This window comes from Oncorhynchus keta, chromosome 8 (assembly GCF_023373465.1).
Source record: "Oncorhynchus keta strain PuntledgeMale-10-30-2019 chromosome 8, Oket_V2, whole genome shotgun sequence".
Classification (NCBI taxonomy): Eukaryota; Metazoa; Chordata; class Actinopteri; order Salmoniformes; family Salmonidae; genus Oncorhynchus; species Oncorhynchus keta.
Genome location: NC_068428.1, coordinates 5,099,208 through 5,126,180, shown reverse-complemented (window position 1 = coordinate 5,126,180; position 26,973 = coordinate 5,099,208). Strand labels below are relative to the sequence as shown.

Genomic DNA, 26,973 nt, shown 5'->3' with positions numbered 1-26,973 from the left:
CGGCTGGAGCAGAAGCCCAGGCTCAGAGCCCTTCACTGTCAGAGGAGTGGAGAAGTCTTAGTGGGGGAAAGTGAGACTAACCGGAGAAGAAAAACACTTTTTAAACTGTTTTTGCCTCTGGAGAACGGTAAGAGCTTGGGTGGAAGGTAAGACACATTTTGGACTATGTTGTTCTTCCCTGTATTATACTTATGCAAAAAAAATATTCTACTGAGCCATTTACTTTATTTTCATATTCTTATCTTTTATTATTACTTATTGCATTGTCGAGAAGGAACCTGCAACCTGCAAGGGCTCCCGAGTGGTACAGTGCTCTAAAGCATTGCATCTCATTGCTTGAGGTGTCCCTACAGACAGACACCCTGGTCTGAACCCAGGCTGTATCACAAATGACCATGATTGGGAGTCCCATAGGGCGGCACACAGCGTAGTCTGGGTTTGGCCGGTGTAGGCCGTCATTGTAAATAAGAATTTGCATGACATTCTTATTAGGGGTGTGCCGACATGGAAAAAACTGGAGAGAAAAAAAATGTTTTTTTTATGACTAAATAGATGTTGGCAAAATACCTCCCTGCACATTTTCACTGCAAAAAAAGCTGCAGATTAGGATCAGCACAGAGGGGGGGTATGTGTGTGTGCCTGTGTCATCAACTTGCTGCAGGCAGACAAGTTTGCTGTCACTCAGTCAGAATACACATCAGCGTTTAATATTTTTGCCCTAACCTTTCCCCGCTTGCTAGATAGTATGGACATTGATGGCTTGACAGCAACAGTCCTCGACATGTGATTTATCATAGTAGCATTCTAAATGATCAGACCGAAAACATGCGAGGAAAACTGATCAAGTCAAATTATGAAGCGAGTGGACAGGAGAAATATAGCTTAAATCTATCCAATCAACACAGCAGGAGTAACGTATAGCCTGCCCTTCTCTTTACAGCAGCCAGTTGAGTTATTTAGACCACATAGAACCTTGCACATGACTGACTGACATTAATAAGATAAGTCCTGGCCCCCCACATTTTTTTTCTATAACGGATAATTACAAAAAAACTTGATCATAATCATATCCAGAAAATGACATTATCCGTTATAAAACTCCTTTGTCCGACTACTCGGCCCATCCCTAATTATTGTGTACAATGGGAGTTAGCCTTATTAGTTGACAAGCCACTTGCACATACTTTGGTTTTGCAGTTACATTCAACTACGTATTTATTTAGACAGTGATTCTAAAACGTTTAACTTGGCTCTATATTCCAACATTTTGGATTTGAGATAAAAATAAATAAATGTGGTGACAGTGGCAGTCACCCAGGGACTAGTCACCCAGTCCCTGCCACTGAAAAACATCCCCAAAACATGATGCTGCCACCACCATGCTTCACAGTAGGGATGGTGCAAGGTTTTCTCCAGAAGTGACGCTTGGCATTCAGGCCAAAATTGTAAATCTTGGTTTCATCAGACCAGAGAATCTTGTTCTCATGGTCAAAGAGTCTTTAGGTGCCTTTTGCCAAACTCATAGCAGGCTGTCATGTGCCTTTTATTTCGGAGTATCTTCCGTCTGGCCACTCTACCATAAAGGCTTGATTGGTGGAGTGCTGTAGAGATGGTTGTCCTTCTGGAAGGTTCTCCTATCTCCACAGAGGAACTCCAGAGCTCTGTCAGAGTGGCTATGGGGTTCTTGGTCACCTCCCTGACTAAGGCCCTTCTCCCCCATTTGCTCAGTTTGGCCGGGCGGCCAGCTTAGGATGAGCATTGGTGGTTCCAAACTTCTTTCATTTAAGAATGTGTGTTCTTGGGGACATTCAAGGCTGCAGAAATGTTTTGATATGCTTCCCCAGAAAACCTTTGGTTTTGATTATCTGGCCACTGTCTACAAATGCTCAGTTTTTTGCATTTGTGGCACGTAACCAATGCAAGTCAATATCCCTGATAATCCCATTTTTGCATGTCCTGTCCAAATCATCTACACAATCAGAACCCATGTGTATTTTTGCTATTTGGGTAAACTATTCCTTTAATCATGGTCTCTAGATGGACGATATTGTGGCACCTGCTAGGACCAGTCTTGGCCACCACTGGTGTAGGTGCCAAGGAATGGGTCTCAAGATCCAACATGGTGGACATAATGCACAAAGCATCATATGTAACCGTTATATTGTATGCTCTCTTTTCTTTCCAGATCCAACATGGCAGTTGCCAGCAAGTCCATGCCTGGCTCCACTATCGGCCCCACTCTGGGGTTTGATGACTACACTCTCTACAGCAACCTGTCAGATGACGAGCTGATGCAGCTGGCTATCGAACGCAGCCTTAGTGATCCCCACAATGCCACTTCACTGGGTGAAGCCAGCAAGACCTCCACAGCTCTAGGCAGAAGAACAGTCCAGTTCAGGGAAAATCCACCCACAACTACACCGAACCCATCAAATCCACCTAGGGAGGACCCAAGCCATAGGCCGCCTACTGCCAACCCACCTGACGCGTGTGTACCAGCTGAAAAGACCCTTCATTGTTTTTCATGATCCACTTTGGGTTTTGGGCCCCCATTTATATTAAGTTGTAGGCTACAGATAGTTACATGCATTTCAAATTCATTGGCATAATACATGTATTTCTTTTCAACATTTATTTGATTTAACTAGGCAAGTCAGTTAAGAACAAATTCTTATTTACGATGACAGCCTACCAGGGTTAGGGTTAAGGCCTTGTTAAGGGGCAGAACGACAGATTTTTACCTTGTCAGCTCAGGGATTCGATCCAGCAACCTTTGGGTTACTGGCCCAACACTCTGACCACTAGGCTACCTGCCGCCCCGTAGCACTATAACTGTCCTTATTTTTTTATTTTATTTTTATTTTTATTTCACCTTTATTTAACCAGGTAGGCTAGTTGAGAACAAGTTCTCATTTGCAACTGCGACCTGGCCAAGATAAAGCATAGCAGTGTGAACAGACAACACAGAGTTACACAATTAACAAGTCAATAACACAGTAGAAGAAGAAAAAAGAGAGTCTATATACATTGTGTGCAAAAGGCATGAGGAGGTAGGCGAATAATTAAAATTTTGCAGATTAACACTGGAGTGATAAATGATCAGATGGTCATGTACAGGTAGAGATATTGGTGTGCAAAAGAGCAGAAAAGTAAATAAATATAAACAGTATGGGGATGAGGTAGGTAAAATTGGGTGGGCTATTTACCGATAGACTATGTACAACTGCAGCGATCTGTCAGCTGCTCAGATAGCAGATGTTTGAAGTTGGTGAGGGAGTCAGTGATTTTTGCAATTCATTCCAGTCAGAGGCAGCAGAGAACTGGAACGAAAGGCGGCCAAATGAGGTGTTGGCTTTAGGGATGATCAGTGAGATACACCTGCTGGAGCGCGTGCTACGGATGGGTGTTGCCATCGTGACCAGTGAACTGAGAGAAGGCGGAGCTTTACCTAGCATGGACTTGTAGATGACCTGGAGCCAGTGGGTCTGGCGACGAATATGTAGTGAGGGCCAGCCGACTAGAGCATACAGGTCGCGGTGGTGGGTGGTAGAAGGTGCTTTAGTAACAAAACGGATGGCACTGTGATAAACTGCATCCAGTTTGCTGAGTAGAGTGTTGGAAGCTATTTTGTAGATGACATCACCGAAGTCGAGGATCGGTAGGATAGTCAGTTTTACTAGGGTAAGTTTGGCGGCGTGAGTAAAGGAGGCTTTGTTGCGGAATAGAAAGCCGACTCTAGATTTGATTTTAGATTGGAGATGTTTGATATGAGTCTGGAAGGAGAGTTTACAGTCTAAGCCAGACACCTAGGTACTTATAGATGTCCACATATTCTAGGTCGGAACCATCCAGGGTGGTGATGCTAGTCGGGCGTGCGGGTGCAGGCAGCGAACGGTTGAAAAGCATGCATTTGGTTTTACTAGCGTTTAAGAGCAGTTGGAGGCCACGGAAGGAGTGTTGTATGGCATTGAAGCTCGTTTGGAGGTTAGATAGCACAGTGTCCAAGGACGGGCCGGAATTATACAGAATGGTGTCGTCTGCGTAGAGGTAGATCAGGGAATCGCCCGCAGCAAGAGCAACATCATTGATATATACAGAGAAAAGAGTCGGCCCGAGACTTGAACCCTGTGGCACCCCCATAGAGACTGCCGGACAGCATGCCCTCCGATTTGACACACTGAACTCTGTCTGAAAAGTAGTTGGTGAACCAGGCAAGGCAGACATCAGAGAAACCGAGGCTACTGAGTCTGCCGATAAGAATATGGTGATTGACAGAGTCGAAAGCCTTGGCAAGGTCGATGAAGACGGCTGCACAGTACTGTCTTTTATCGATAGCGGTTATGATATCGTTTAGTACCTTGAGCGTGGCTGAGGATTGCACAGCGGAGAAGGTACGGTAGGATTCGAGATGGTCAGTGACCTGTTTGTTGACTTGGCTTTCGAAGACCTTAGATAGGCAGGGCAGGATAGATATAGGTCTGTAACAGTTTAGGTCCAGGGTGTCTCCCCCTTTGAATAGGGGGATGACTGTCGCAGCTTTCCAATCCTTGGGCATCTCAGACGATATGAAAGAGAGGTTGAACAGGCTGGTAATAGGGGTTGCGACAATGGCGGCGGATAGTTTCAGAAATAGAGTGTCCAGATTGTCAAGCCCAGCTGATTTGTACGGGTCCAGGTTTTGCAGCTCTTTCAGAACATCTGCTATCTGGATTTGGGTAAAGGAGAACCTGGAGAGGCTTGGGCGAGTAGCTGCGGGGGGGCGGAGCTGTTGGCCGAGGTTGGAGTAGCCAGGAGGAAGGCATGGCCAGCCGTTGAGAAATGCTTGTTGGAGTTTTCGATAATCATGGATTTATCGGTGGTGACCATGTTACCTAGCCTCAGTGCAGTGGGCAGCTGGGATGAGGTGCTCTTGTTCTCCATGGACTTCACAGTGTCCCAGAACGTTTGGGAGTTAGAGCTACTTGATGCAAATTTCTGCCTGAAGAAGCTGGCCTTTGCTTTCCTGACTGACTGCGTGTATTGGTTCCTGACTTCCCTGAACAATGGCATATCACGGGGACTATTCGATGCTATTGCAGTCCGCCACAGGATGTTTTTGTGCTGGTCGAGGGCAGTCAGGTCTGGAGTGAACCAAGGGCTACATCTGTTCTTAGTTCTGCATTTTTTGAACGGAGCATGCTTATCTAAAATGGTGAGGAAGTCACTTTTAAAGAATGACCAGGCATCCTCAACTGACGGGATGAGGTCAATGTCCTTCCAGGATACCCGGGCCAGGTAGATTAGAAAGACCTGCTCACCGAAGTGTTTTAGGGAGCGTTTGACAGTGATGAGGGGTGGTCGTTTGACTGCAGATCCGTAGCGGATACAGGCAATGAGGCAGTGATCGCTGAGATCCTGGTTGAAGACAGCGGAGGTGTATTTGGAGGGCCCGTTGGTCAGGATGACATCTATGAGGGTGCCCTTGTTTACAGATTTAGGGTTGTACCTGGTAGGTTCCTTGATGATTTGTGTGAGATTGAGGGCATCTTGCTTAGATTGTAGGACTGCCGGGGTGTTAAGCATATCCCAGTTTAGGTCACCTAACAGAACAAACTCTGAAGCTAGATGGGGGCAATCAATTCACAAATGATGTCCAGGGCACAGCTGGGAGCTGAGGGGGGTCGGTAGCAGGCGGCAATAGTGAGAGACTTATTTCTGGAGAGAGTCATTTTTAAAATTAGTAGTTCGAACTGTTTGGGTATGGACCTGGAAAGTATGACATTACTTTGCAGGCTATCTCTGCAGTAGACTGCAACTCCTCCCCCTTTGGCAGTTCTATTTTGACGGAAAATGTTATAGTTGGGTATGGAAATCTCAACATTTTTGGTGGCCTTCCTGAGCCAGGATTCAGACACGGCAAGGCATCAGGGTTAGCAGAGTGTGCTAAAGCAGTGAGTAAAACAAACTTAGGGAGGAGGCTTCTGATGTTGACATGCATGAAACCAAGGCTTTTTCGATCACAGAATTCAACAAATGAGGGTCCCTGGGGACATGCAGGGCCTGGGTTTACCTCCACATCACTCGCGGAACAGAGGAGGAGTAGTATGAGGGTGCGGCTAAAGGCTATCAAAACTGGTCGCCTAGAGCGTTGTGGACAAAGAATAAAAGGAGCAGATTTCTGGGCATGGTAGAATATATTCAGGGCATAATGCGCAGACAGGGGTATGGTGGGGTGCGGGTACAGCGGAGGTAAGCCCAGGCACTGGGTGATGATAAGAGAGGTTGTATCTCTGGACATGCTGGTTTTAATGGGTGAGGTCACCGCATGTGTGGGAGGTGGGACAAAGGAGGTATCAGGGGTATGAAGAGTGGAACTAGGGGCTCCATTGTAAACTAAAACAATGATAACTAACCTGAACAACAGTATACAAGTCATATTGACATTTGAGAGAGACATACAGCGAGGCATACAGTAATCACAGGTGTTGATTGGGAGAGCTAGCTAAACCAGTAGGTGAGACAACAACAGCTAATCAGCTAGCACAACAACAGTACCTTATCTATAGTTACAGTGTAGAAAATAAAAGCTTTCTCTGATTATTATATGGATCTCGTCAGTAATGTGTGTCTATGTATCACTATACAGACATCTCCTTCAAAGCAAATGTAGTATATGTTTCCAGATTTATACAACCTTTGGTGGGGTTTGGCCATTCGATTTCATATGTAGGTTGCAGACTTCATAAGTATGCATGAGTGGCGGTTTCCTCAAATAAATTACTTGACTCATGCAGTGTTACCTTAATGATGTAGGATCTTAATTTGATCACTATTTTTTGGTGAGAATTCCTGCGCTTGAAGGAAATGCAAATGAGCTTTGTGATTGACATAAATTCACAGAAAATCCGCGCTAACAGGGTTATATTAACAGTACTGCACTTTTCATGTAGCCTAATTTTGGCCAGCTAATAGCCCAACCACAATCAAAAACATTCTGGATTAAACATTGAAATCCTCTTGCTGCAGGATTATTATGCTGCAACAATACCAGTCAAAATAACTTGACTAATAGTGACTCTATAGTTTTTCACAAAAACTTGGTGGTACCAGGGTTTAAAAAAAAGATAACTTATTAGTACCCTGCAACTGTGCATGTTGGATATCAACTATGCACATGCATTAAGCCTACCACTTAGAAATGCTTTCGGACGAACACTTGAGCAGTGGATTGTGATGGTGGACAATTACTTTAGATGGCTGTACTGTATTCATTGATACAGAGCTTTCCATAGTACACATGTCAGCAATGAAAGTTGTTTCAGGATTCAAATATTTCACTTTAAAGAAACACAATATACACTTAGATTAAGGACCCCCCATATTACTTTCATTTATTTGATGTATACATTTGCATAAAATGTGACTGTCAACTAATTATATCTCACCGTTCCTGTAGCAGGAGAAGGACATGTGAAGAAAGAAGGAAATGTGGAGACATTGTGGTGACTCATTTTGTAACTGGCAATGGAAAGCGCATGCTGGCATATCACAGAGGCGATGGCTCCATTCAGTACGTGCCAGACACAGAAAAGTAAGTGTGTCCTTTCACAGATGGTATTTAGCAACATATATTGCCTTCACACCAAGACATGAACACTTCAGAATATGTAATAATGTTTCTATAATATGTGATGATATTTGTTGTATCATTTTTTCCACGTGAAAGAATACAAACCTGCTGGGATTTCCACCACTTTTCAACCTCATATGCATTATCTCCAGCAACATACCAACGTGTACATCCTGTATGTGAAAATGATGCATTTCTTTTACAATACAGAACAACGAAAAGAAGAACAACAATGCACAACAGCGGTTTTCAAAACCTGCAACGTTTCTAGCCAGGGGAGGACATTTTCCTGCTCACCACGTGACCGCGATTCTCATAGTCTTTGAAAATCACTATATTTAAGAATGTTTTTACTTTTGATGACATCATCAAATTTGACTTTTTTTATCGTAGATTTTTAATCACAGTGCCATTTTCACATATATAGACAATGGTTTGGTGTTGGAAATAATAAATGAGGTAGAAAAGTGGTGAAATGCACAACTTAAGGAACCAAAGTCTTTCCAACACCATAAACCCTAACTAAGGATGTGTGTATTTAATTTTAATCCACTTTCCATAACTCAAAGATAGCAAATCAATCAAATATTCACTAATTGAATTTGAGAATGTTCTGGATTGTCCCTTTAAAGGACTGCGAGATTCTGGCAATTAAGCCGTTTCTCTACTTAGCCAGAGTCAGATGAACTTGTGGATATCATTTTATGTCTCTATGTGCATTATGAAGGATGCTAGAGGTAGTTTTGCGAGCCATTGTTAACTAGTATTAGCGCAAGGACTGGAAGTCTACAGGTACAGTAGCATATGTTAGCTCTTCTATAGTTTATGTGGGCTAGGGAAAAAGGCAAGTGGATGATGATGGGTATGTTTGCCTATTAGGGAACAGGACCCTATTGTGAAAGCCATCCTGAATGGTGATGTGACTACGGTACGAGCTATGGCTAATAACATACTGCGGCCTGACAAGTATGGATGGATCCCGCTGCACGAGGCTGCATATTATGGCCAAGACCAGTGTGTCAGAGTTCTTCTTGGGGGTAAATGCAATTTAAAACCCCATAGATGTACTGTACATGTATAGTGAGTGGTTCCTTGTACATTTAGTAAAGTCATTCTTTGCATCATTGGTTGTTGTCCTTTTTTGTAAGGCTGGTATCTTTATATTTTATAGTCCCATTTAAGCTAGTACTTACCTGTTATTTACTGGGAAAGTGTGTAGTGGTAACAATTGACATTTTCTAGTCTCATGTTAAAGAATACAAAAGCAGTCCATATCAAATGGTGCACCCATTTTACCAAGTAATTACCAAGTATTTTACCATTTTACCAAGTAAATGCAAGCTAAATAGCAGACTGTAAAATACAGTGTAAAATAAAGTATATCCTAGTGTTCTTCTTTCCACTTTTCAAGCTCAACCTGGTGTGATTAACACGTGCGACCTGAAAGGCCGGACCGCTCTCATCTTGGCAGTGGAAAGCGAAAAGGTGGCCTGTGTAGAGGCACTTCTGGAGATGGGGGCTGACCCAGACCTTGCCAACAAGGAGAGAGAGAGCCCCCTCTACAAGGGTAAAACATTTGCCTTTAAGACCTACTAAGACCTACAATATCTGCCTACCACTTTGTTATTATCCTTTTACTTTAAGCATAGTAAGTCATAGGCTACTGATAGTAAAATAACTTGTTGGATAGCAAGATCAGAAGACTGGGATTTTTTTTTTAGCTGAAAAACATGTTGAATACATGAAGGGGGAGCACTTGTGAACAAGGGCACACTTCAGGAGAAAGGAGAGGTTATTGGGAGACAGGGACGGCTTGATATAGAAATACAGCTCTCCCAGTATCCTCTCAAGCTGTCTTGACTACCCCAGAAAATTCTTCCATATAACTGCTGTCTGTCAATCTTTGACATTTTCCTCAGGTTGCGAAATGGACAATGCCGAGATTGTGGCCATGCTTCTGAATCACGGTGCTATGGTGAACAAATACTCTACCCAGGGCTGGACAGCTCTCCTAGAGGCTGTGAGCCGCAACAACGTTGAGATCTGTGAGATGTTAGTCCGGAACGGGGCTAAGCTCAACCCAACCAACATGTCCAGTATCACACCACTTTCTACTGCAGCCCAGAATGGACATGTGGAAACACTTCGATTTCTTATTAAACACGGTATGGGTATGACTTCCCCTGGGAAAAAAAAGGATGAATTCTGTAGACCAAATGGCATTATACCGAATTGAGGCTGTAACCATGGATATAACCAAAAAAAATTCTAACTGTACATTGTTCTGAATATGTTCTAGGTGCTGATGTCAATAGCGAGGAAAGTGATGGGTCCACAGCTCTGTATGAGGCGGCTAAGAACGGCCATGAGGACATTGTGGAGATTCTTCTTTCTCAGAAAGCTGTCGCAAACAAAGTGGGAAAGAAAGGACTTCTGCCACTACATATCGCTGCCCAACAAGGAAATGATGGGTAGGTGAAATTAGCTTAAATTGCCTTGAAACATGGTTAGATTACAAATATCCCTGCACAGCACCCTTAACACTAGTACTCGTTAAAGAAAGCACTGTTGGTCATCCTCTTTAGCTTATGTATCAGATTCATCTACTGTGTTGTTATTAGTATTAGAGATGTAACGACATGGCTATACTTGTATTTGTAATCATATCTGTAAATTGACAGTTGGTACTCATGATCAGCAAAAGCTTCATTGTTTTATTATGCCTAAGTATCTGTGTGCTTCATTCTATAGCTAGAAGACTCTCCAGGAGTGTTCAAATGTCTTCAAGCACAGATCCCGCTAGCGGGATCAAATTCAACAACATCCGGTGAAATCTGAGCGCGCCAAATTCAAAATACAAAATCGTAATATTAAACACTAATGAAAATACAAGTGTCATACATGATTCTTTAGCTTAGAATCTTGGTTATTGAACCACGTTGTCCAATTTACAATAGGCTTTACGGCGAAAGCATAGCATTTGATTATCTGAGGACAGCGCCCCACAACAACATATGTTTTCAAACCAGCACAGGTGTCATAAAATCATAAATAGATATAAAATACATCACTTACCTTTGAAGATCTTCCTCTGCTTGCAATCCCAACGGTCCCAGCTACACAATGAATGGCCATTTTGTTCGATAAAGTCCTTCTTTATATCCCAAAAAGTTTAGTAGGCATCATTGAGTTCAGCAATCCACCAGTTCAACATGAAGACAAAGAAGTCCCAAAAGTTACTGGTAAAGTTCATCCAAACAAGTCAAATAACGTTTCTAATTAATCCTCAGGTAGTCTAATATCGAAATAAATTATCATATTTGATACCAAGACTAGTATGTTCAATGGGAAAGGAAAATAACGAAGCGCGCGCCCTCGTTCACGAGCGCAAAGAGACTACTTTTGCCTTAGTGCTCCCCTTGGATAAACTACTATTCCTCGTTGGTTTTTCGAAAGACAAGCCTGAAACCATGAATAAAGACTGTTGTCATCTAATGGAAGCTATAGGAACTGCAATCTGAGGGGTGTAAGTCATAGTTTTCAATAGCTTCACATTTGAAATAGCTGGGAGCTAAAAAAAAAAAAAAAGGATTTCCCTCTGGTTTTTGCCTGCCATATCAGTTCTGTTATACTCACAGACATAATTTTAACCTCTTAGGTTTAGAAACTTCAGAGTGTTGTCTATCCAATTATAGCAATTATATGCATATCCTAGCTTCTGGACCTGAGTAACAGGCAGTTTACTTTGGGCAAGTCAGACAGGCGGAAATTCAGAAAACTAGACCGTGCGCTAAAAGCTTAAACTAATAACACAAATGATTGTATTTTTCTTGTCTATATTGAATACATCATTTGAACATTCACAGTGTAGGTTGGAAAAAGTATGTCAACCCCTAGGCTAATGACTTCTTCAAAAGCTAATTGGAATCAGGAGTCAGCAAACCTGGAGTCCAATCAATGAGACGAGATTGGAAATGTTGGTTAGAGCTAACTTTCCCTATAAAAAACACTCACAATTTGAGTTTGCTATTCACAAGAAGCATTGCCTGATGTGAACCATGCCTCGAACAAAGTACATCTCAGAAGAACTACGATTAAGAATTGTTAACTTGCATAAAGCTGGAAAGGGTTACAGAAGTATCACTAAAAGCCTTGATGTTCATCAGTCCACAGTAAGACAAATTGTCTGTAAATGGAGAAAGTTCAGCACTGTTGCTGCTCTCCCTAGGAGTGCCCGTCCTGCAAAGATGACTGCAAGAGCACAGCGCAGAATGCTCAGTGAGGTTAAGAAAAATCCTAGAGCATCAGCTAAAGACTTACAGAAATCTCTGGAAAATGCTAACATCTCTTTTGACAAGGCTATGATACGTCAAACATTAAACAAGAATAGTGTTCATGGGAGGACACCACGGAAGAAGCCACCACTGTCCAAAAAAAAACTTGCTGCCCATCTGAAGTTTGCAAAAGTGCACCTGGATGTTTCTCAGCCCTACTGGAAAAATATTCTGTGGACAGATGAAACTGCAGTTGAGTTGTTTGGATGGAACATACAACACTATGTGTGGAGAAAAAAAGGCACAGCACACCAACATCAAAACCTCATCCTAAATGTAAATCATGGTGGAGGGAGCATCATGATTTGGGGCTGCCTCAGGGCCTGGACAGCTTGCTGTCTTCGACGGAAAAATTAATTCCCAAGTTTATCAAGACATTTTGCAGGAGAATGTTAGACTATCTATCCACCAATTGAAGCTCAATGGAAGTTGGGTGATGCAACAGGACAATGACCCAAGATGGAGCCTGAGAAGCTGTCTATAAATCAACAACAGAAGGGCGTCAACAGAAGAAATTACACCTTCTGGAGTGGCCCAGTCAGAGTCCTGACCACAATCCGATTGAGATGCTGTGACATGACCTCGAGAACAGTTCACGCCAGACATCCCAAAGAATATAGCTTTACTGAAACAGTTTTGTAAAGAAGAATGGTCCAAAATTCCTCTTTACCATTGCATGTCTGATCCACAACTACAGAAAACTTTGTTTGAGGTTATTGCTGCCAAAGGAGGATCAACCGTTATTAAATCCAAGTGTTCACATACTTTTCCCAACCTGCACTGTGAATGTTTACACAGTGTGTTCAGTAAAGACCTGAAAACGTATAATTGTTTGTGTGATATTAGTTTAAGCAGACTGTGTTTGTTGTGACCAAGATGAAGTTCAGATCAAATGTTATGACCAATTTATGCAGAAATCCAGGTATTTCCAAAGGGTTCACATACTTTTTCTTGCCACTGTAAGTGCTGCCTGTCTTCCCAGTGGTCCACTTGGTGTGTGAACTGCTGCCTTCTCATAATTTGCAGGTAGTTGTTGACACATTAACTAGGATCAAGGGGCAGGATCATTTGCGACTTGTTTTGGTGCGCAACATGAGCTCATGGGACTCTCATGAAGTGTTTGATTTGATTTTCGATTACATTTGATTTGAGGGACAATAGCGTGCTGAGTACCAAGCAGTTATAAAGTTTGGTAGGCCACTAATGACCATCAGCAGCATCCAAGCTTGGAGATGCCAAACATGTCTAGAAATGCACACGTTTTGTACTCTTATAGGAAGCATTTACTCCCGTATTGCTGACTACAAATGATCTATAACTGGGGTAATAACTCACTAACTAGCAAAATATGAATAAAATGTGCACACATGGCTACATGCAGCTCTCACTTTGATCTCAAAACAAGTGCATCTACTCACTACCACTCATGCTGTAAACGTGGGAGTGCAGTTCAAAATAAATGGCACAGATCCGTCCGTATATGTGACCCGATTCAGGAAACTAGGCGTATGTTGTGACTTCACAGGAGAGCTGTTTGAATGTAAAAAATATTGTTTTATCAAAATGCATTTTTTGGCAGAAATGCCTTCTCGAACATGTGAACTTTCGTATACCTTAAAATCAAACTTTTATGCCATCTGTAAATACGAATACAATTGTTCAATTACAAGCCTAGTTGGTTTGGCCACAGAAAAAGGAAGTAACCTTTCCGCTAGCCATGATTGGCTGAGATAATGAGTGTGCTGGACATGCAGAGATGAGTTTGGATTGGTCTATCATGTCTATAATATTCACATTTCTGAAAGACGTGGGAACTTTGGGAAATTTTTAGGGGGAAATTGCAACCCTAGCCCTTAATCCTCAAATCTGGGCACCCCCTAATTCCCCCTGTGTGATTTTCTATTTCAGTATCGTGTCGTTGCTGATCAAAGCCACCAGCAAGTCCAGAGTGAAACGCAGTGGCATCAGTCCCCTCCACCTGGCCGCCGAGTACAATTGGGATGAAGTCCTGGAGGTCCTGATCAAGGCCGGCTACGATGTCAATGCCGTGCTGTCGGAGGAACGCTCCAGGATGTATGAGGACCATCGTAGAACAGCGCTCTACTTCGCCGTCACCAACGGCAACGTGGACACGACCACCATGCTTCTAGAAGCCGGTGCCAACCCAAACCTGGACACATTCAACCCGCTACTTGTGGCCATGAGGCAAGGTAGTATTGAATTGGTCACTTTGCTGGTGGAGCACATGGCCAACGTCAATGCCTACATCCCCACTCACCCCACCTCATTCCCGGCCACCGTCATGTTCAGTATGAAGTATCTGTCCATGCTGAAGTATCTGATGGACAACGGTTGCGATGCCCTCTCCTGTTTTAGTTGCACTTACAGCAGTGGTCCACACCCACCCCTTCAGGAGACCTCTGAGAGAGATGATTTGCGCTACAATACCGATATGCGCAGAAATACCGGGGAACCTGTTCAGGTAAATAGAATAGGAGTGAAATGTTTAGTGTGTGCGTGTGTAATATTTTCACATACAGTAGGATACATTTCTTTAGGGATCCCTTGATAAAGATGAGAATAGAAGACAGTATAAAATAAATACATACTGAGCTCTCTTGTATGCTAAAAAAATATATTAATTGTATACTAATGCAATTGCTCAGAGAAATGCATTTTGTATAACAAGCAATTTAAAAAACCTCAAAAGGATAGCGGTCAAAATGATTGTATCCCCTGTTTTCAAGACTCCAGCACCCTCCCCTTGCAAACTCTGAGCCTTTTTCTCAAATGTTTTATGAGATTGGAGAACACATAGAGAGGGGTCGTGGACCATTCCTCCATACAGAAACTTTTCAGATCCCTGATATCCTTCATCTGCGCTTATAGATTGTCCTCTTCCATCCAAACCATAGGGGTTCCACTCAAGAGACTGAGATGGCCATTGCAAAATGTTTATTTGCAAAAAACATTTATTTGTGGACTTGTATGTGTGCTTGGGGTTATTGTACTGCTGGAATGTCCACTTTTGGCTTCAAATTTCAGCCTCCTGGCAGACGAAACCAGGTTTTTGGCAAAAATGTCCTGGTACTGTCGCGGTCGTCGAAAGAAGTAGACCAAAGTGCAGCGTGGAGAGCGTACATTAATTTTTTCATTTAAAATGTCGCCAACAAAACAAGAAATAAAAAAAAACACTGAAAGGAGGGAAAAAGGGCTACCGAAGTATGATTCCCAATCAGAGACAACGATAGACAGCTGTCCCTGATTGAGAACCATACCCGGCCAAAACATAGAAATAAAGAAACATAGAAAAACGGATCTCTAAGGTCAGGGCGTGACAGTACCCCGCCCCCCCCAGCGGACTCCGGCCACAAAACCTGAACCTATAAGGGAGGGTCTGGGTGGGAATCTATCCGCGGTGGCGGCTCTGGTGTGGGACGTAGATCCCGCTCCACCTCTGGCTCACCCAACTTTGGTGGCGCCTCGTCGACAACCCCGGACTGGGGACCCTCTCTGCGGGCCCCGGACTGGGGACCTTCGTTGCGGGCCCCAGACTGGGGACCCTCGTGGTGGGCCCCGGACTGGGGACCCTCGTTGCTGGGCCCGGAAAGGGGAAACATTTAAAGGGGAAACATTTAAATTCAAAGCATTTAAATTCAAAGCCCAGACCCAGTTTAGTTGTGTGTCTTATTTCTTGTTTCACAAAAAAAAAAAAAAATTTTGCATCTTCAAAGTGTGTTGCATGTTGTACAAACCCCCCAAAAATACACTTTCATTCCAGGTTGTAAGGCAACAAAATTGGAAAAATGCCAAGGGGGGTGAACACTTTCGCAAGCTACTGTATTTAAATATTAGGACAAGCAATGTCAGAGTGGCATTGACTAAATACAGTAGAATATAATTCAGTATATACATCGGAGTTGAGTAAAGCAGAATGTAAACGTTATTAACTTCTTCGAGATAGGGGGCGCTCTTTTAATTTTTGGATAAAAAACGTTCCCGTTTTAAACAAGATATTTTGTCACGAAAAGATGCTTGACTATGCATGCAATTGACAGCTTTGGAAAGAAAAAACTCTGACGTTTCCAAAACTGCAAAGATATTATCTGTGAGTGCCCCAGAACTAATGCTACAGGCGAAACCAAGATGAAGTTTCATACAGGAAATGCCGCAGATTCTGAAGGCGCTGTGTTCCAATGTCGCCTTATATGGCTGTGAATGCGCCAGGAATGAGCCTGCCCTTTCTGTCGTTTCTCCAAGGTGTCTGCAGCATTGTGACGTATTTGTAGGCATATCATTGGAAGATTGACCATAAGAGACTACATTTACCAGGTGTCCGCCCGGTGTCCTGTGTCAAAATTATTGCGTAATCTCTAGGTCCATGCGGGTTCCATTTCTTCAGAAGAGAAAGGCAACTGCCACGAAGGATTTATCATCGATAGATATGTGAAAAACACCTTGAGGATTGATTCTAAACATTGTTTGCCATGTTTCTGTCGATATTATGGAGTTAATTTGGAAAAAAGTTAGCGTTTTAATGACTTATTTATTTATTTTTTTCCTTACCCAAACGTGATGAAGAAAACGGAGCGATTTGTCAACACAAATAATATTTTTGTAAAAACTGAACATTTGCTATCTAACTGAGAGTCTCCTCATTGAAAACATCTGAAGTTCTTCAAAGGTAAATGATTTTATTTGAATGCTTTTCTGTTTTTTGTGAAAATGTTGCATGCTGAATGCCAGGCATAATCCTATGCTAGGCTATCAATACTGTTACACAAATGCTTGTTTTGCTATGGTTGAGAAGCATATTTTGAAAATCTGAGATGACAGTATTGTTAACAAATGGCTAAGCTTGAGAGCAAATAGATTTATTTCATTTCATTTGCGATTTTCATGAATAGTTCACGTTGCGTTACGCTAATGAGCTTGCGGATAGATTTACACAATCCTGGATACAGGTTTTTTTCGTAGCTAAACGTGACGCAGAAAACGGAGCGATTTGTCCTAAACAAATCATCTTTCAGGAAAAACTGAACATTTTCTATCTAACTGAGAGTCTCCTCATTGAAAACATCCAAAGTTCTTCAAAGGTAAATGATTTTATTTGAATGCTTTTCTGGTTTTTGTGAAAATGTTGCCTGCTGAATGCTAACGCTAAATGCTACGCTAGCTATCAATAGCTATCAATACTGTTACACAAATGCTTGTTTTGCTATGGTTGAGAAGCATATTTTTGAAAATCTGAGATGACAGTGTTGTTAACAAAAGGCTAAGCTTGAGAGCTAGCATATTGATTTAATTTAATTTGCGATTTTCATTAATAGTTAACATTATGTTATGCTAATGAGCATTCGGATAGATTTACTCTACAGGACTGATTTAATCCTAGCTAAACGTGACGCAGAAAACGGAACGATTTGTCCTAAACAAATCATCTTTCAGGAAAAACTGAACATTTGCTATCTAACTGAGAGTCTCCTCATTGAAAACATCAGAAGTTCTTCAAAGGTAAATGATTTTATTTGAATGATTTTCTGGTTTTTGTGAAAATGTTGCCTGCTGACTGCTAACGCTAAATGCTATGCTAAATGCTACGCTAGCTATCACTACTGTTACACAAATGCTTGTTTTGATATGATTGAGAAGCATATTTGGAAAATCTGAGATGACAGTGTTGTTAACAAAAGGCTAAGCTTGAGAGTTAGCATATTGATTTAATTTAATTTGCGATTTTCATGAATAGTTAACGTTGCGTTATGGTAATGGGCTTTGAGGCTGTAGTCACGATCCCGGATCCGTGATGGCTCGACGCAAGAAGTTAAAGTGACTAGTGTTCAATTATTAACGTGTGCAGTGATTCTATGTACAGTGGGGAGAACAAATATTTGATACACTGCCGATTTTGCAGGTTTCCCTAATTACAAAGCATGTAGAGGTCTGTAATTTTTATCATAGGTACACTTCAACTGTGAAAGACGGAATCTAAAACAAAAATCCAGAAAATCACATTGTATGATTTTTTAAGTAATTAATTTGCATTTTATTGCATGACATAAGTATTTGATCACCTACCAACCAGTAAGAATTCCGGCTCTCACAGACCTGTTAGTTTTTCTTTAAGAAGCCCTCCTGTTCTCCATTCATTACCTGTATAAACTGCACCTGTTTGAACTCGTTACCTGTATAAAAGACACCTGTCCACACACTCAATCAAACAGACTCCAACCTCTGCACAATGGCCAAGACCAGAGAGCTGTGTAAGAACATCAGGGATAAAATTGTAGACCTGCACAAGGCTGGGATGGGCTACAGGACAATAGGCAAGCAGCTTGGTGAGAAGGCAACAACTGTTGGCGCAATTATTAGAAAGTTCAAGATGATGGTCAATCACCCTCGGTCTGGGGCAACATGCAAGATCTCACCTCGTGGGGCATCAATGATGCCCCATTCGCCATGTTTGGAGGAAGAAGAAGGATGAGTACAACCCCAAGACACCATCCCAACCGTAAAGCATGGAGGTGGAAACATCATTCTTTGGGGATGCTCTTCTGCAAAGGGGACAGGACGACTGCACCATATTGAGGGGAGGATGGATGGGGCCATGTATCGCAAGATCTTGGCCAACAACCTCCTTCCCTCAGTAAGAGCATTGAAGATGGGTCGTGGCTGGGTCTTCCAGCATGACAACAACCCGAAACACACAGCCAGGGCAACTAAGGAGTTTCTCCGTAAGAAGCATCTCAAGGTCCTGGAGCGGCCTAGCCAGTCTCCAGACCTGAACCCAAAGTCTTTAGAGGGAGCTGAAAGTCCGTATTGCCCAGCGACAGAATGATCTGGAGAAGGTCTGTATGGAGGAGTTGGCCAAAATCCCTGCTGCAGTGTGTGCAAACCTGGTCAAGAACTACAGGAAACGTATGATATCTGTAATTGCAAACAAAGGTTTCTGTACCACATATTAAGTTCTGCTTTTCTGATGTATCAAATACTTATGTCATGCAATAAAATGCAAATTAATTACTTAAAAATCATACATACATACATGGATTTTTGTTTTAGATTCCGTCTCTCATAGTTGAAGTGTACCTATGATAAAAATTACAGACCTCTACATGCTTTGTAAGTAGGGAAACCTGCAAAATCGTCAGTGTATCATATGCTTGTTCTCCCCACTGTATATAGGGGAGCAGCATCTAAAGTGCAGCGTTGAATAGCCGGGTAGTACCCAGCTAGTGATGGTTATTTAACAGCCTGATGTCCTTGAGATAGAAGGTGTCTTTCAGTCTCTTTGGCACAGCTTTGATGCACCTGTACTGACCTTGCCTTCTGGATGATAAGTGGGGTGAACAGGCCTTGGCTCGGATGGTTTATATCCTTGATGATCTTTTTGGCCTTCCTGTGACATCGGGTGTTTGTAGGTATACTGGAGGGCAGGCAGTGTGATGCATTGGATAGATGTACCACCCTCTGGAGAGCCCTGCGGTTGCGGGCGGTGCAGTTGCCGTCTCAGGCGATGATACAGCACAACAGGATGCTCTCAATTATCCATCTGTAAAAGTTTCTGAGGGTCTTATGGGCCAAGCCAAATTTCTTCAGCCTCCTGAGTTTGAAGAGGCGCTGTTGTGCCTTCCTCACCACACTCTCTGTGTGGGTGGACCATTTCAGATTATCATTGATGTGTACGCCGAGAAACTTGAAGCTTTCCACGTTCTCCACTGCTGTCTCGTCGATGTGGATAGGGGCGTGCTCCACGTGCTGTTTCCTGAAGTGCCCGATCAGCTCCTTAGTTTTGACGTTGAGAGTGTGGTTATTTTTCTGGCCCCACTCTGCCAGGGCCCTCACTTCCTGTCTCGTCATTGTTGGTAATCAAGCCTACTACTGTTGGTGTAAGGTAGAGTGGACATGATCCTTAATTAACTAGCCTCTCAAAGCACTTCATGATGACAAGTGAGTGCTACGGGGCGATCGTCATTTAACCTGTCTGCTACCAGTGGGACGGTAGCATCCCACCTTGAAAAACAGCAAGTGAAATTGCAGGACGCCAAATTCAAAACAACAGCAATCCCATAATTAAAAGTCCTCAAATATACAAGTATTATACACCATTTACTTCTACACCATAAACTTCTTGTAAATCCAACCACAGTGTCTGATTTCAAAAAGGCTTTACGGCGAAAGCACTCCATCTGATTATGTTAGGTCAGTGTCTAGTCACAGAAAACCAAACAGCCATTTTCCAGAAAAGGAGAGGGCTCACAAAAGTCAGAAATAGCGATTAAATTAATCACTAACCTTTGATCTTCATCAGGTAGCACTCACAGGATTTCATGTTACACAATAAATTTGTGTTTTGTTCGATAAAGTTAATCTTTATGTCCAAAAACCTCAGTTGAAATTGGTGCGTTATGTACAGTAATTATTGTCTCAAACAAACATCCGGTGAAATTTCAGAGAGCCACATCAAATTATAAAAAACTCATCATAAACATTGATCTAAGATACAAGTGTTATGCATAGGATTAAAGAAACTTCTCCTTAATGCATCCGCTGTGTCAGATTTCAAAAAGGCTTTACGGCAAAAGCACACCATGTGATTATGTTAGGTCAGCGCCTAGCCACAGAGAACCATACAGCCATTTTCCAACCTAGGAGAGGTGTCAAAAAAGTCAGAAATAGTGTTAAAATTAATCACTTACCTTTAACAATAAATGTTTGTTTTGTTCGATAATGTTCCTCTTTATGTCCAAAAACCTCAGTTTTGTTGGTGCGTTTAGATCAGTAATCCAAAAGCACAATGCGCACTCACAACATCTAGATGAAAAGTTTTTAAAAAGTACATTAAAAGTTTGTAGAAAAATGTCAAACGATGTTTAAAATCAATCCTCAGGTTGTTTTTGTCACAAATTATCAATAATATTTCAACCGAACAAAAGCTTCGTCAATAGAAAAGGAGAAACAAGTGGCGCGCTCCCGATCACGAGCTTGGCTCATGTCTGGAAATTTCCATTGTCCACTCATTGAACGTGCTGTATCTCCCTAAATTTTCAGAGTAAAAGCCTGAAACAATGCCTAAAGACTGGCCACATGTAGAGGAAGCCATAGAGATAGTGAACTGGGTCCTAAGTCTTTGTATGGTGGATAGGCTTTCAATGGAAAAACAGCCTTTCAAAATAATAGTACTTCCTGGTTGGATTTTCCACAGGTTTCTGCCTGCCATATCAGTTCTGTTATACTCACAGACATTATTTTAACATTTTTGGAAACTTTAGAGTGTTTTCTATCCAAATCTTCCTCCGTGTAGGCTGTCTCGTCATTGTTGGCAATCAAGCCTACTACTGTTGGTGTAAGGTAGAGGGGACATGATCCTTAACTAGCCTCTCAAAGCACTTCATGATGACAAGTGAGTGCTACGGGGCGATCGTCATTTAACCTGTCTGCTACCAGTGGGACAATAGCATCCCACCTTGAGAATTCTCTTGGGATGTAATACGGCCATCATTTGATTGAGGTATTGTAGATTGGGTGAACAAAAGGACGTGAGTTTCTGTATGTTATCGCAATCACACCATGAGTAGGTAAACATGAAGCATAGACCTCCGCATTTCTTCTTCCCTGAGTTATTTCTTCCCATCTGCACGATGAACTGAGTACCCAGCTGGCCGACTGGATGGAGACAGTATATCCCCAGAGAGCCATGATTCCATGAAACAGAGTATGTTACAGTCCCTGATGTCTCTCTGGAAGGAGATCCTCGCTCTGAGCTCGTCTACTTTATTGTCCAGAGACTGAACATTAGCTAGTGATTTACTCGGAAGCAATGGAGGGTGTGCCAGCCTCCTGAGTCGGACTAGAAGTCCATTCCGAGTCTCTGGGATAAGTTTAATTGCCTTGGGGGTACGAACAAAGGATCCAATTAGGGAAAATCTTATTCCTGGTTGTAATGCTGGTGAGTTACCGCCGCTCTTATATCCAAAAGTTGTTCCGGCTGTATGTAATAATACAAAAATCATTCTGGATTAATAAAGTAAGAAATAACACACAAAAAAAACTGCAAAATTGCTTAGGAGCTAGAAGCAGAGCTACCATGTCTGTCTGCGCCATCTTACTTTCTATACAGGAACTGAGAGCTCCTTTTTCTTTATTTTCCTGTTGAAGTGTCCTTTGGTAAGGAATGTTTTTTTGGATTTACTATGTAACAATGTTTAACAACACTGTAATCACCAATGTAACTGTCATGATGTTATGTTAGCACATAGGTATTTGGGACACTTCTTACACTTCTTGTTAAGTGGGGACAATTTCTTTTTGTGTTTCCGTCATTAGTTTTGTGAGATAATCTCTACTCGGGCAATAAGCCGCTGGGCAGGACCCATCATAGACGTACTCCTGGATTACGTTGGCCAGGTGAAACTCTGCTCCAGACTCACTGAACACCTAGATAGCTTCAAGGACTGGGAAGTCATCAAGGAGAAAGCAAGTGAGTGTCCCCGGCTTCCAAACGGAAGCACATATGCATACATACTGTAGAAATACACCTACACAATTACACAACAGAAGGTAGCATTTGGTGTAGGGGTAAAGTATGTGTGGTTGATAACTAGGGTTCAATACCAGCATGTTACAGTGGTGTCGCGACCTGAATCCCAGAGCTAATGTCTAGCCAGCAGCTAGAGTGTTGCTTCTCTGAACCTCATTTAGTATGTAGACTCAAGCAAGGCTGTTTCTCCTAGTGCAGCCTGCCCTGCCTGTCTCCCAGACTCTCACCAGCAGCCTATCCTCCTTATTTATGTTCAGAAAACAAATTTGAAGGCCAGAATTGTGGGGGGATAGCACTAATCATGTTTATGCAACCTAATAGTCACCCTTAGAATACTTCCAGAGTCAATTATGTTCCCCCATGATGAAAGGGGGTTATGAATGAAAAGGTTTGGGAAGCACTGATCAACCGAATGGTTAGCACAAATCATGGGCAACCCCATGATTTGGCCTATTTGTTTATAGTCAGTATGCTGCATCAGTTAGGCACAGCTGATAATGCTTATTGATAAATAACACACCGGCCTGATAATGTGGACCAGTATGTTGTTCGGCTCATTTCTGGAGGATAAAATTATTTTTTAGACAGTGTCGGCATCATTCTATAATTTTATTTTCACTAATTTTGGAGTACAAAAGTTGTTCAGTTGTGGTTGGGGATACAGTGTCATCGGAAAGTATTCGGACCCCTGGACTTTTGCTACATTTTGTTAGGTTACAGCTAAAATTGCTAAAATTGATTAATGAGGGGCGGAAATTTACACATAAAAAACCCTACAATGACAAAGCACAAACATGTTTCTTTCTTTTTTGCGAATTTATATTTTTTTTAAATAACTGTAATATCAGATTGACAGAATTATTCAAATCCTTAACTCAGCACTTTATTGCAAGCTCCATTGACAGCCTCAAGTCTTCTTGGGTATGACGTTACAAACCTGGCACACCTGTATTGGGGAGTTTCTCCCATTCTTCTCAGCAGATCCTCTCAAGCTGTCAGGTTGGATGGGGAACATTGCTGCACAGTTATTTTCAGGTCTCTCCAGAGAAGTTCAATGGGGTTCAAGTCCGGGCTCTGGCTGGGCCACTCAAGAACATTCAGAGACTTGTCCCGAAGCCACTCCTGCGTTGTCTTGGCTATGTTATTAGGGTCGTTGTCCTGTTGGTAGGTCAACCTTCGCCCCAGTTTGAGGTTTTCGTCAAGGATCTCTCTGTACTTTGCTCCGTTCACCTTTGCCTCAGTCCTGACTAGTCTGCTAGTCCTAGCCTGAAAAACAACCCCACAGCATGATGCTGCCACCACCATGCTTCACTGTAGGGATGTGCCAGGGTACCTCAAGATGTGATGCTGAGCAATCAAGCCAAATAATTCAATCTTGGTTTCATCAGACCAGAGAATCTTGTTTGTCATAGTCTGAGAGTCTTTTAGGTGCCTTTTGGTCAACTCAAAGCGGGCTGTCATGTGTTTTTTTATTGAGGAGTGGCTTCCGTCTGTCCACTCGACCATAAAGGCCTTTTGGTGGACTGCTGCAGAGATGGTTGTCCTTATGGAAGGTTATCCCATCTTCACAGAGGAACTCTGGAGCTCTGTCAGAATGACCATCGGATTCTTGGTCACTTCCCTGACCAAGTCCCTTCTCCCCCTGATTGCTCAGTTTGGCCCAGCTGCCAGCTCTAGGAAGAGTCTTGGTGGTTCCAAACTTCTTCCATTTAAGAATGATGGAGGCCACTGTGTTCTTGGGGACATTCAACCCTGCAGAAAAAAATTGGTACCCTTTCCCAGATCTGTGCCTCAACACAATCCTGTCTCAGAGCTCTACTGACAATTCCTTTGTCCTCATGGCTTGGTTTTTGCTCTGACTTACACTGTCAACTGTAGGACCTAATATAGACAGGTGTGTGCCTTTCCAAATCATGCCCAATAAATGTAATTTACCACAGGTGGACGCCAAGTTGTAGAAACATCTCAAGGATGATCAATAAAAACAGGATGCACCTGAGGTCAATTTCTACTCTAATAGCAAATGGTCTGAATACTCATGGAAATAATAATAATAATAATAATAATATCTCAACATGTTTTCGCTTTGTCGCTATGGGATATTGTGTGTAGATTGCTACGGTGTTTTTTTATTTAATCCATTTTAAAATAAGGCTGTAATGAAACAAAATGTGGACAAACTCATGGGGTCTGAATACTTTCCCGAAGACCAAATGATCAGGAATGTTTTGATGTGCTTTCCCTACTAAATTTACCAGAAACAAGCATTTCACAGTTATTTATTTTTTTCATATATATTAAATCTCCAGGGGGAGCATGTCCCCAGACCCCCCGTGGAATGGTGTTGACCCCCCCTAATATGCAACACAAAGTTACGCCCTTGGCTGCTGGGGTTACTGCTGTGATGAGGGGGGATGTCATGTACGCACACACACAATGCACTGCCCAAACGGGCACTTATTTGGAGTGACTTGTGCACATGTTATATGTGTATATATATGTATACAAACATGTACAACCTCATATATGTTGTCATTGTCTTCCAGCGCCACCACGTCCACTGATGCAGCTGTGCAGGCTGAAGATCCGCCAGAAAGTTGGAATCCACAGACTGAGGTGCATCAACAACCTGCCCCTCCCACAACAACTGATCAAGTACCTCAACCATGAAGAGTGCAACCAAGAACAGTTTGGTGAAGACTAATGTGTAAAATCATAGTCAAAGTAAGAGACAACAGAGGGAATATAGCACAAAATCGCTTCACATATTCATTGTTTTTAGTGTGATATTTGAGCAATAAAATAGAGTAGAGTGCGTTGAACCTAGAGTTCACAATTAAACTTTAAGACCAGACTAAGGTAGACTTACCATAGTCGGTAAGTGTGTGTGCTTGCACTTCACTTCAGACAAACTCCTCATGAGGGTGCCAAATGACTTCACAGAGGATGGATCCATGAATGAAGTTCTTTTGACACCACCATTCCTCTTGCCCTCTAGCATTGGACTGAACTACTACTGTACCACATAACCCAACCTAGTGCATTATTCATGCCATGTACTGTCCATGTTATGATGGCTCACATTTTACAACATATAATTATCTACAATGTTGTCTCTTGGATTGTTGTTCAATTACATTATGACCATTAATTGGATTGTGAATTATCACAAACATCCATATGGTAGAGGCAGCTGTTTTAGTCTTGAAATAGGTCTATAACAAGCTGTTCTGTATCCATGACTGAACTGCATTGGTCAGTATTAAAAACATAGTATGTAATTGCAAAACCTGTCATGGTAATGGAAACTACTTGCCAACAATGTTGATTTTCTGTAGAATTCATCACTTGATCTGTAAGACGTGTGGGAATCTGGTTCCACTTCTATCACAGTGGTCCACTCTGTCCAAACTGAGGAACGCCACAGAAGATGGCTTTGTTAGACTGAGGTGCTATCTTTAGCTCACAGCTCATTTGAACTGTTTAGTGAAAACTCAAAAGCAGAGAGAAGGTGGATCTTTTGAGAAGTATTTCTTACTCTAACCTAAGAAAATATGCTATTTAAAAAATATACATGCATTTTGATTTATTGTTTGTAAATCCTGCTCTGTGATTTTCCCCAGTGCATTTTGCAGATGGTTACAGGCTACATTGATATGACATTGCTGCTGTTTGGTGTTACTTGAGTGTAAAAAATATATATATATTTTTTTATAAGTTCACATTTTTGTATGTATGGACTGTTATGTGCAGCATCCTAATTAGGCTGCACTAAAAGTAAATGTAGAGATTGTCATTATTTGAATGACAAGTCATCTTTGAGCTATAATCCATCTATGATGATGCTGCAATTAGCCTTACTCCATCTTCATACACCAAATGATTGTTGTTTGACTGCACCTGTTTCCCATTTTCCTCATCAGCCTCATATTTAGCACCGTTTCTACATTCTGAAGATTAACCCTTGTGTGGGTTAACATTTTCAATGTTTACGAAAAGAAAAATGATAGAATTAATACATTTTCAACCTGAGACTAACTGGCTTCGGCTCATTTTCTGTGAAGAACACATTTTCATTGAGTGCACACTGCATCCCCCTACACATTTATATTACATATGTGGTGTTCGGGTCCATTGGACCCGAGGGTAATAAAAGTGTGCGTGTAGGTGGAAACAAGTAAACATTTTACTCTGTATACCTCCTCCCTGGGCCTGCTGTTTCTAAATAGCACCCAGAACTTGTCTGTCTCCCGCTTTTCTTGCACTCTTTACTACTTTGTAGTGTGTGAAACTAGAAAATGTATTGCGGTAACATGCACAATGTTATTACAATATTTCGATACATTGTAAAAATGTATTTTCCCACACTCTATCCCAGCCAGGAATAAATTGGGGGAGGGACACAAAATATAAATAGCGGATCCTATGGCCGCACCGCCCAGGGCATTTGAACTTATCCCAGAGGCTGACCCAAAACAATGCCGGAGAAG

At 42.1% G+C, this 26,973-nt stretch overlaps 1 protein-coding gene across 5 annotated transcripts; it reads left to right on the top strand.

The window, feature by feature from the left end:
- On the top strand, positions 1–26,521 carry LOC118386730 (ankyrin repeat and SOCS box protein 2-like). 5 transcript variants are annotated; one of them, XM_052523405.1, is made up of 11 exons: positions 1–127; positions 2,186–2,488; positions 7,436–7,570; positions 8,489–8,646; positions 9,021–9,176; positions 9,529–9,774; positions 9,909–10,080; positions 13,852–14,425; positions 17,392–17,457; positions 22,270–22,423; positions 25,030–26,521. In XM_052523405.1, the coding sequence occupies exons 2-11, from the start codon at positions 2,193–2,195 to the stop codon at positions 25,185–25,187; spliced, it is 2,115 nt and encodes a 704-aa protein (XP_052379365.1). In that variant the 5' UTR covers positions 1–127; positions 2,186–2,192; the 3' UTR covers positions 25,188–26,521. The 5 variants fall into 5 exon arrangements, with proteins under 5 accessions (XP_052379365.1, XP_052379366.1, XP_052379364.1 ...); XM_052523406.1 differs by having other exon boundaries at positions 14–146; positions 7,439–7,570; XM_052523404.1 differs by having other exon boundaries at positions 14–146.
- Positions 26,522–26,973: the final 452 nt, after the last annotated feature.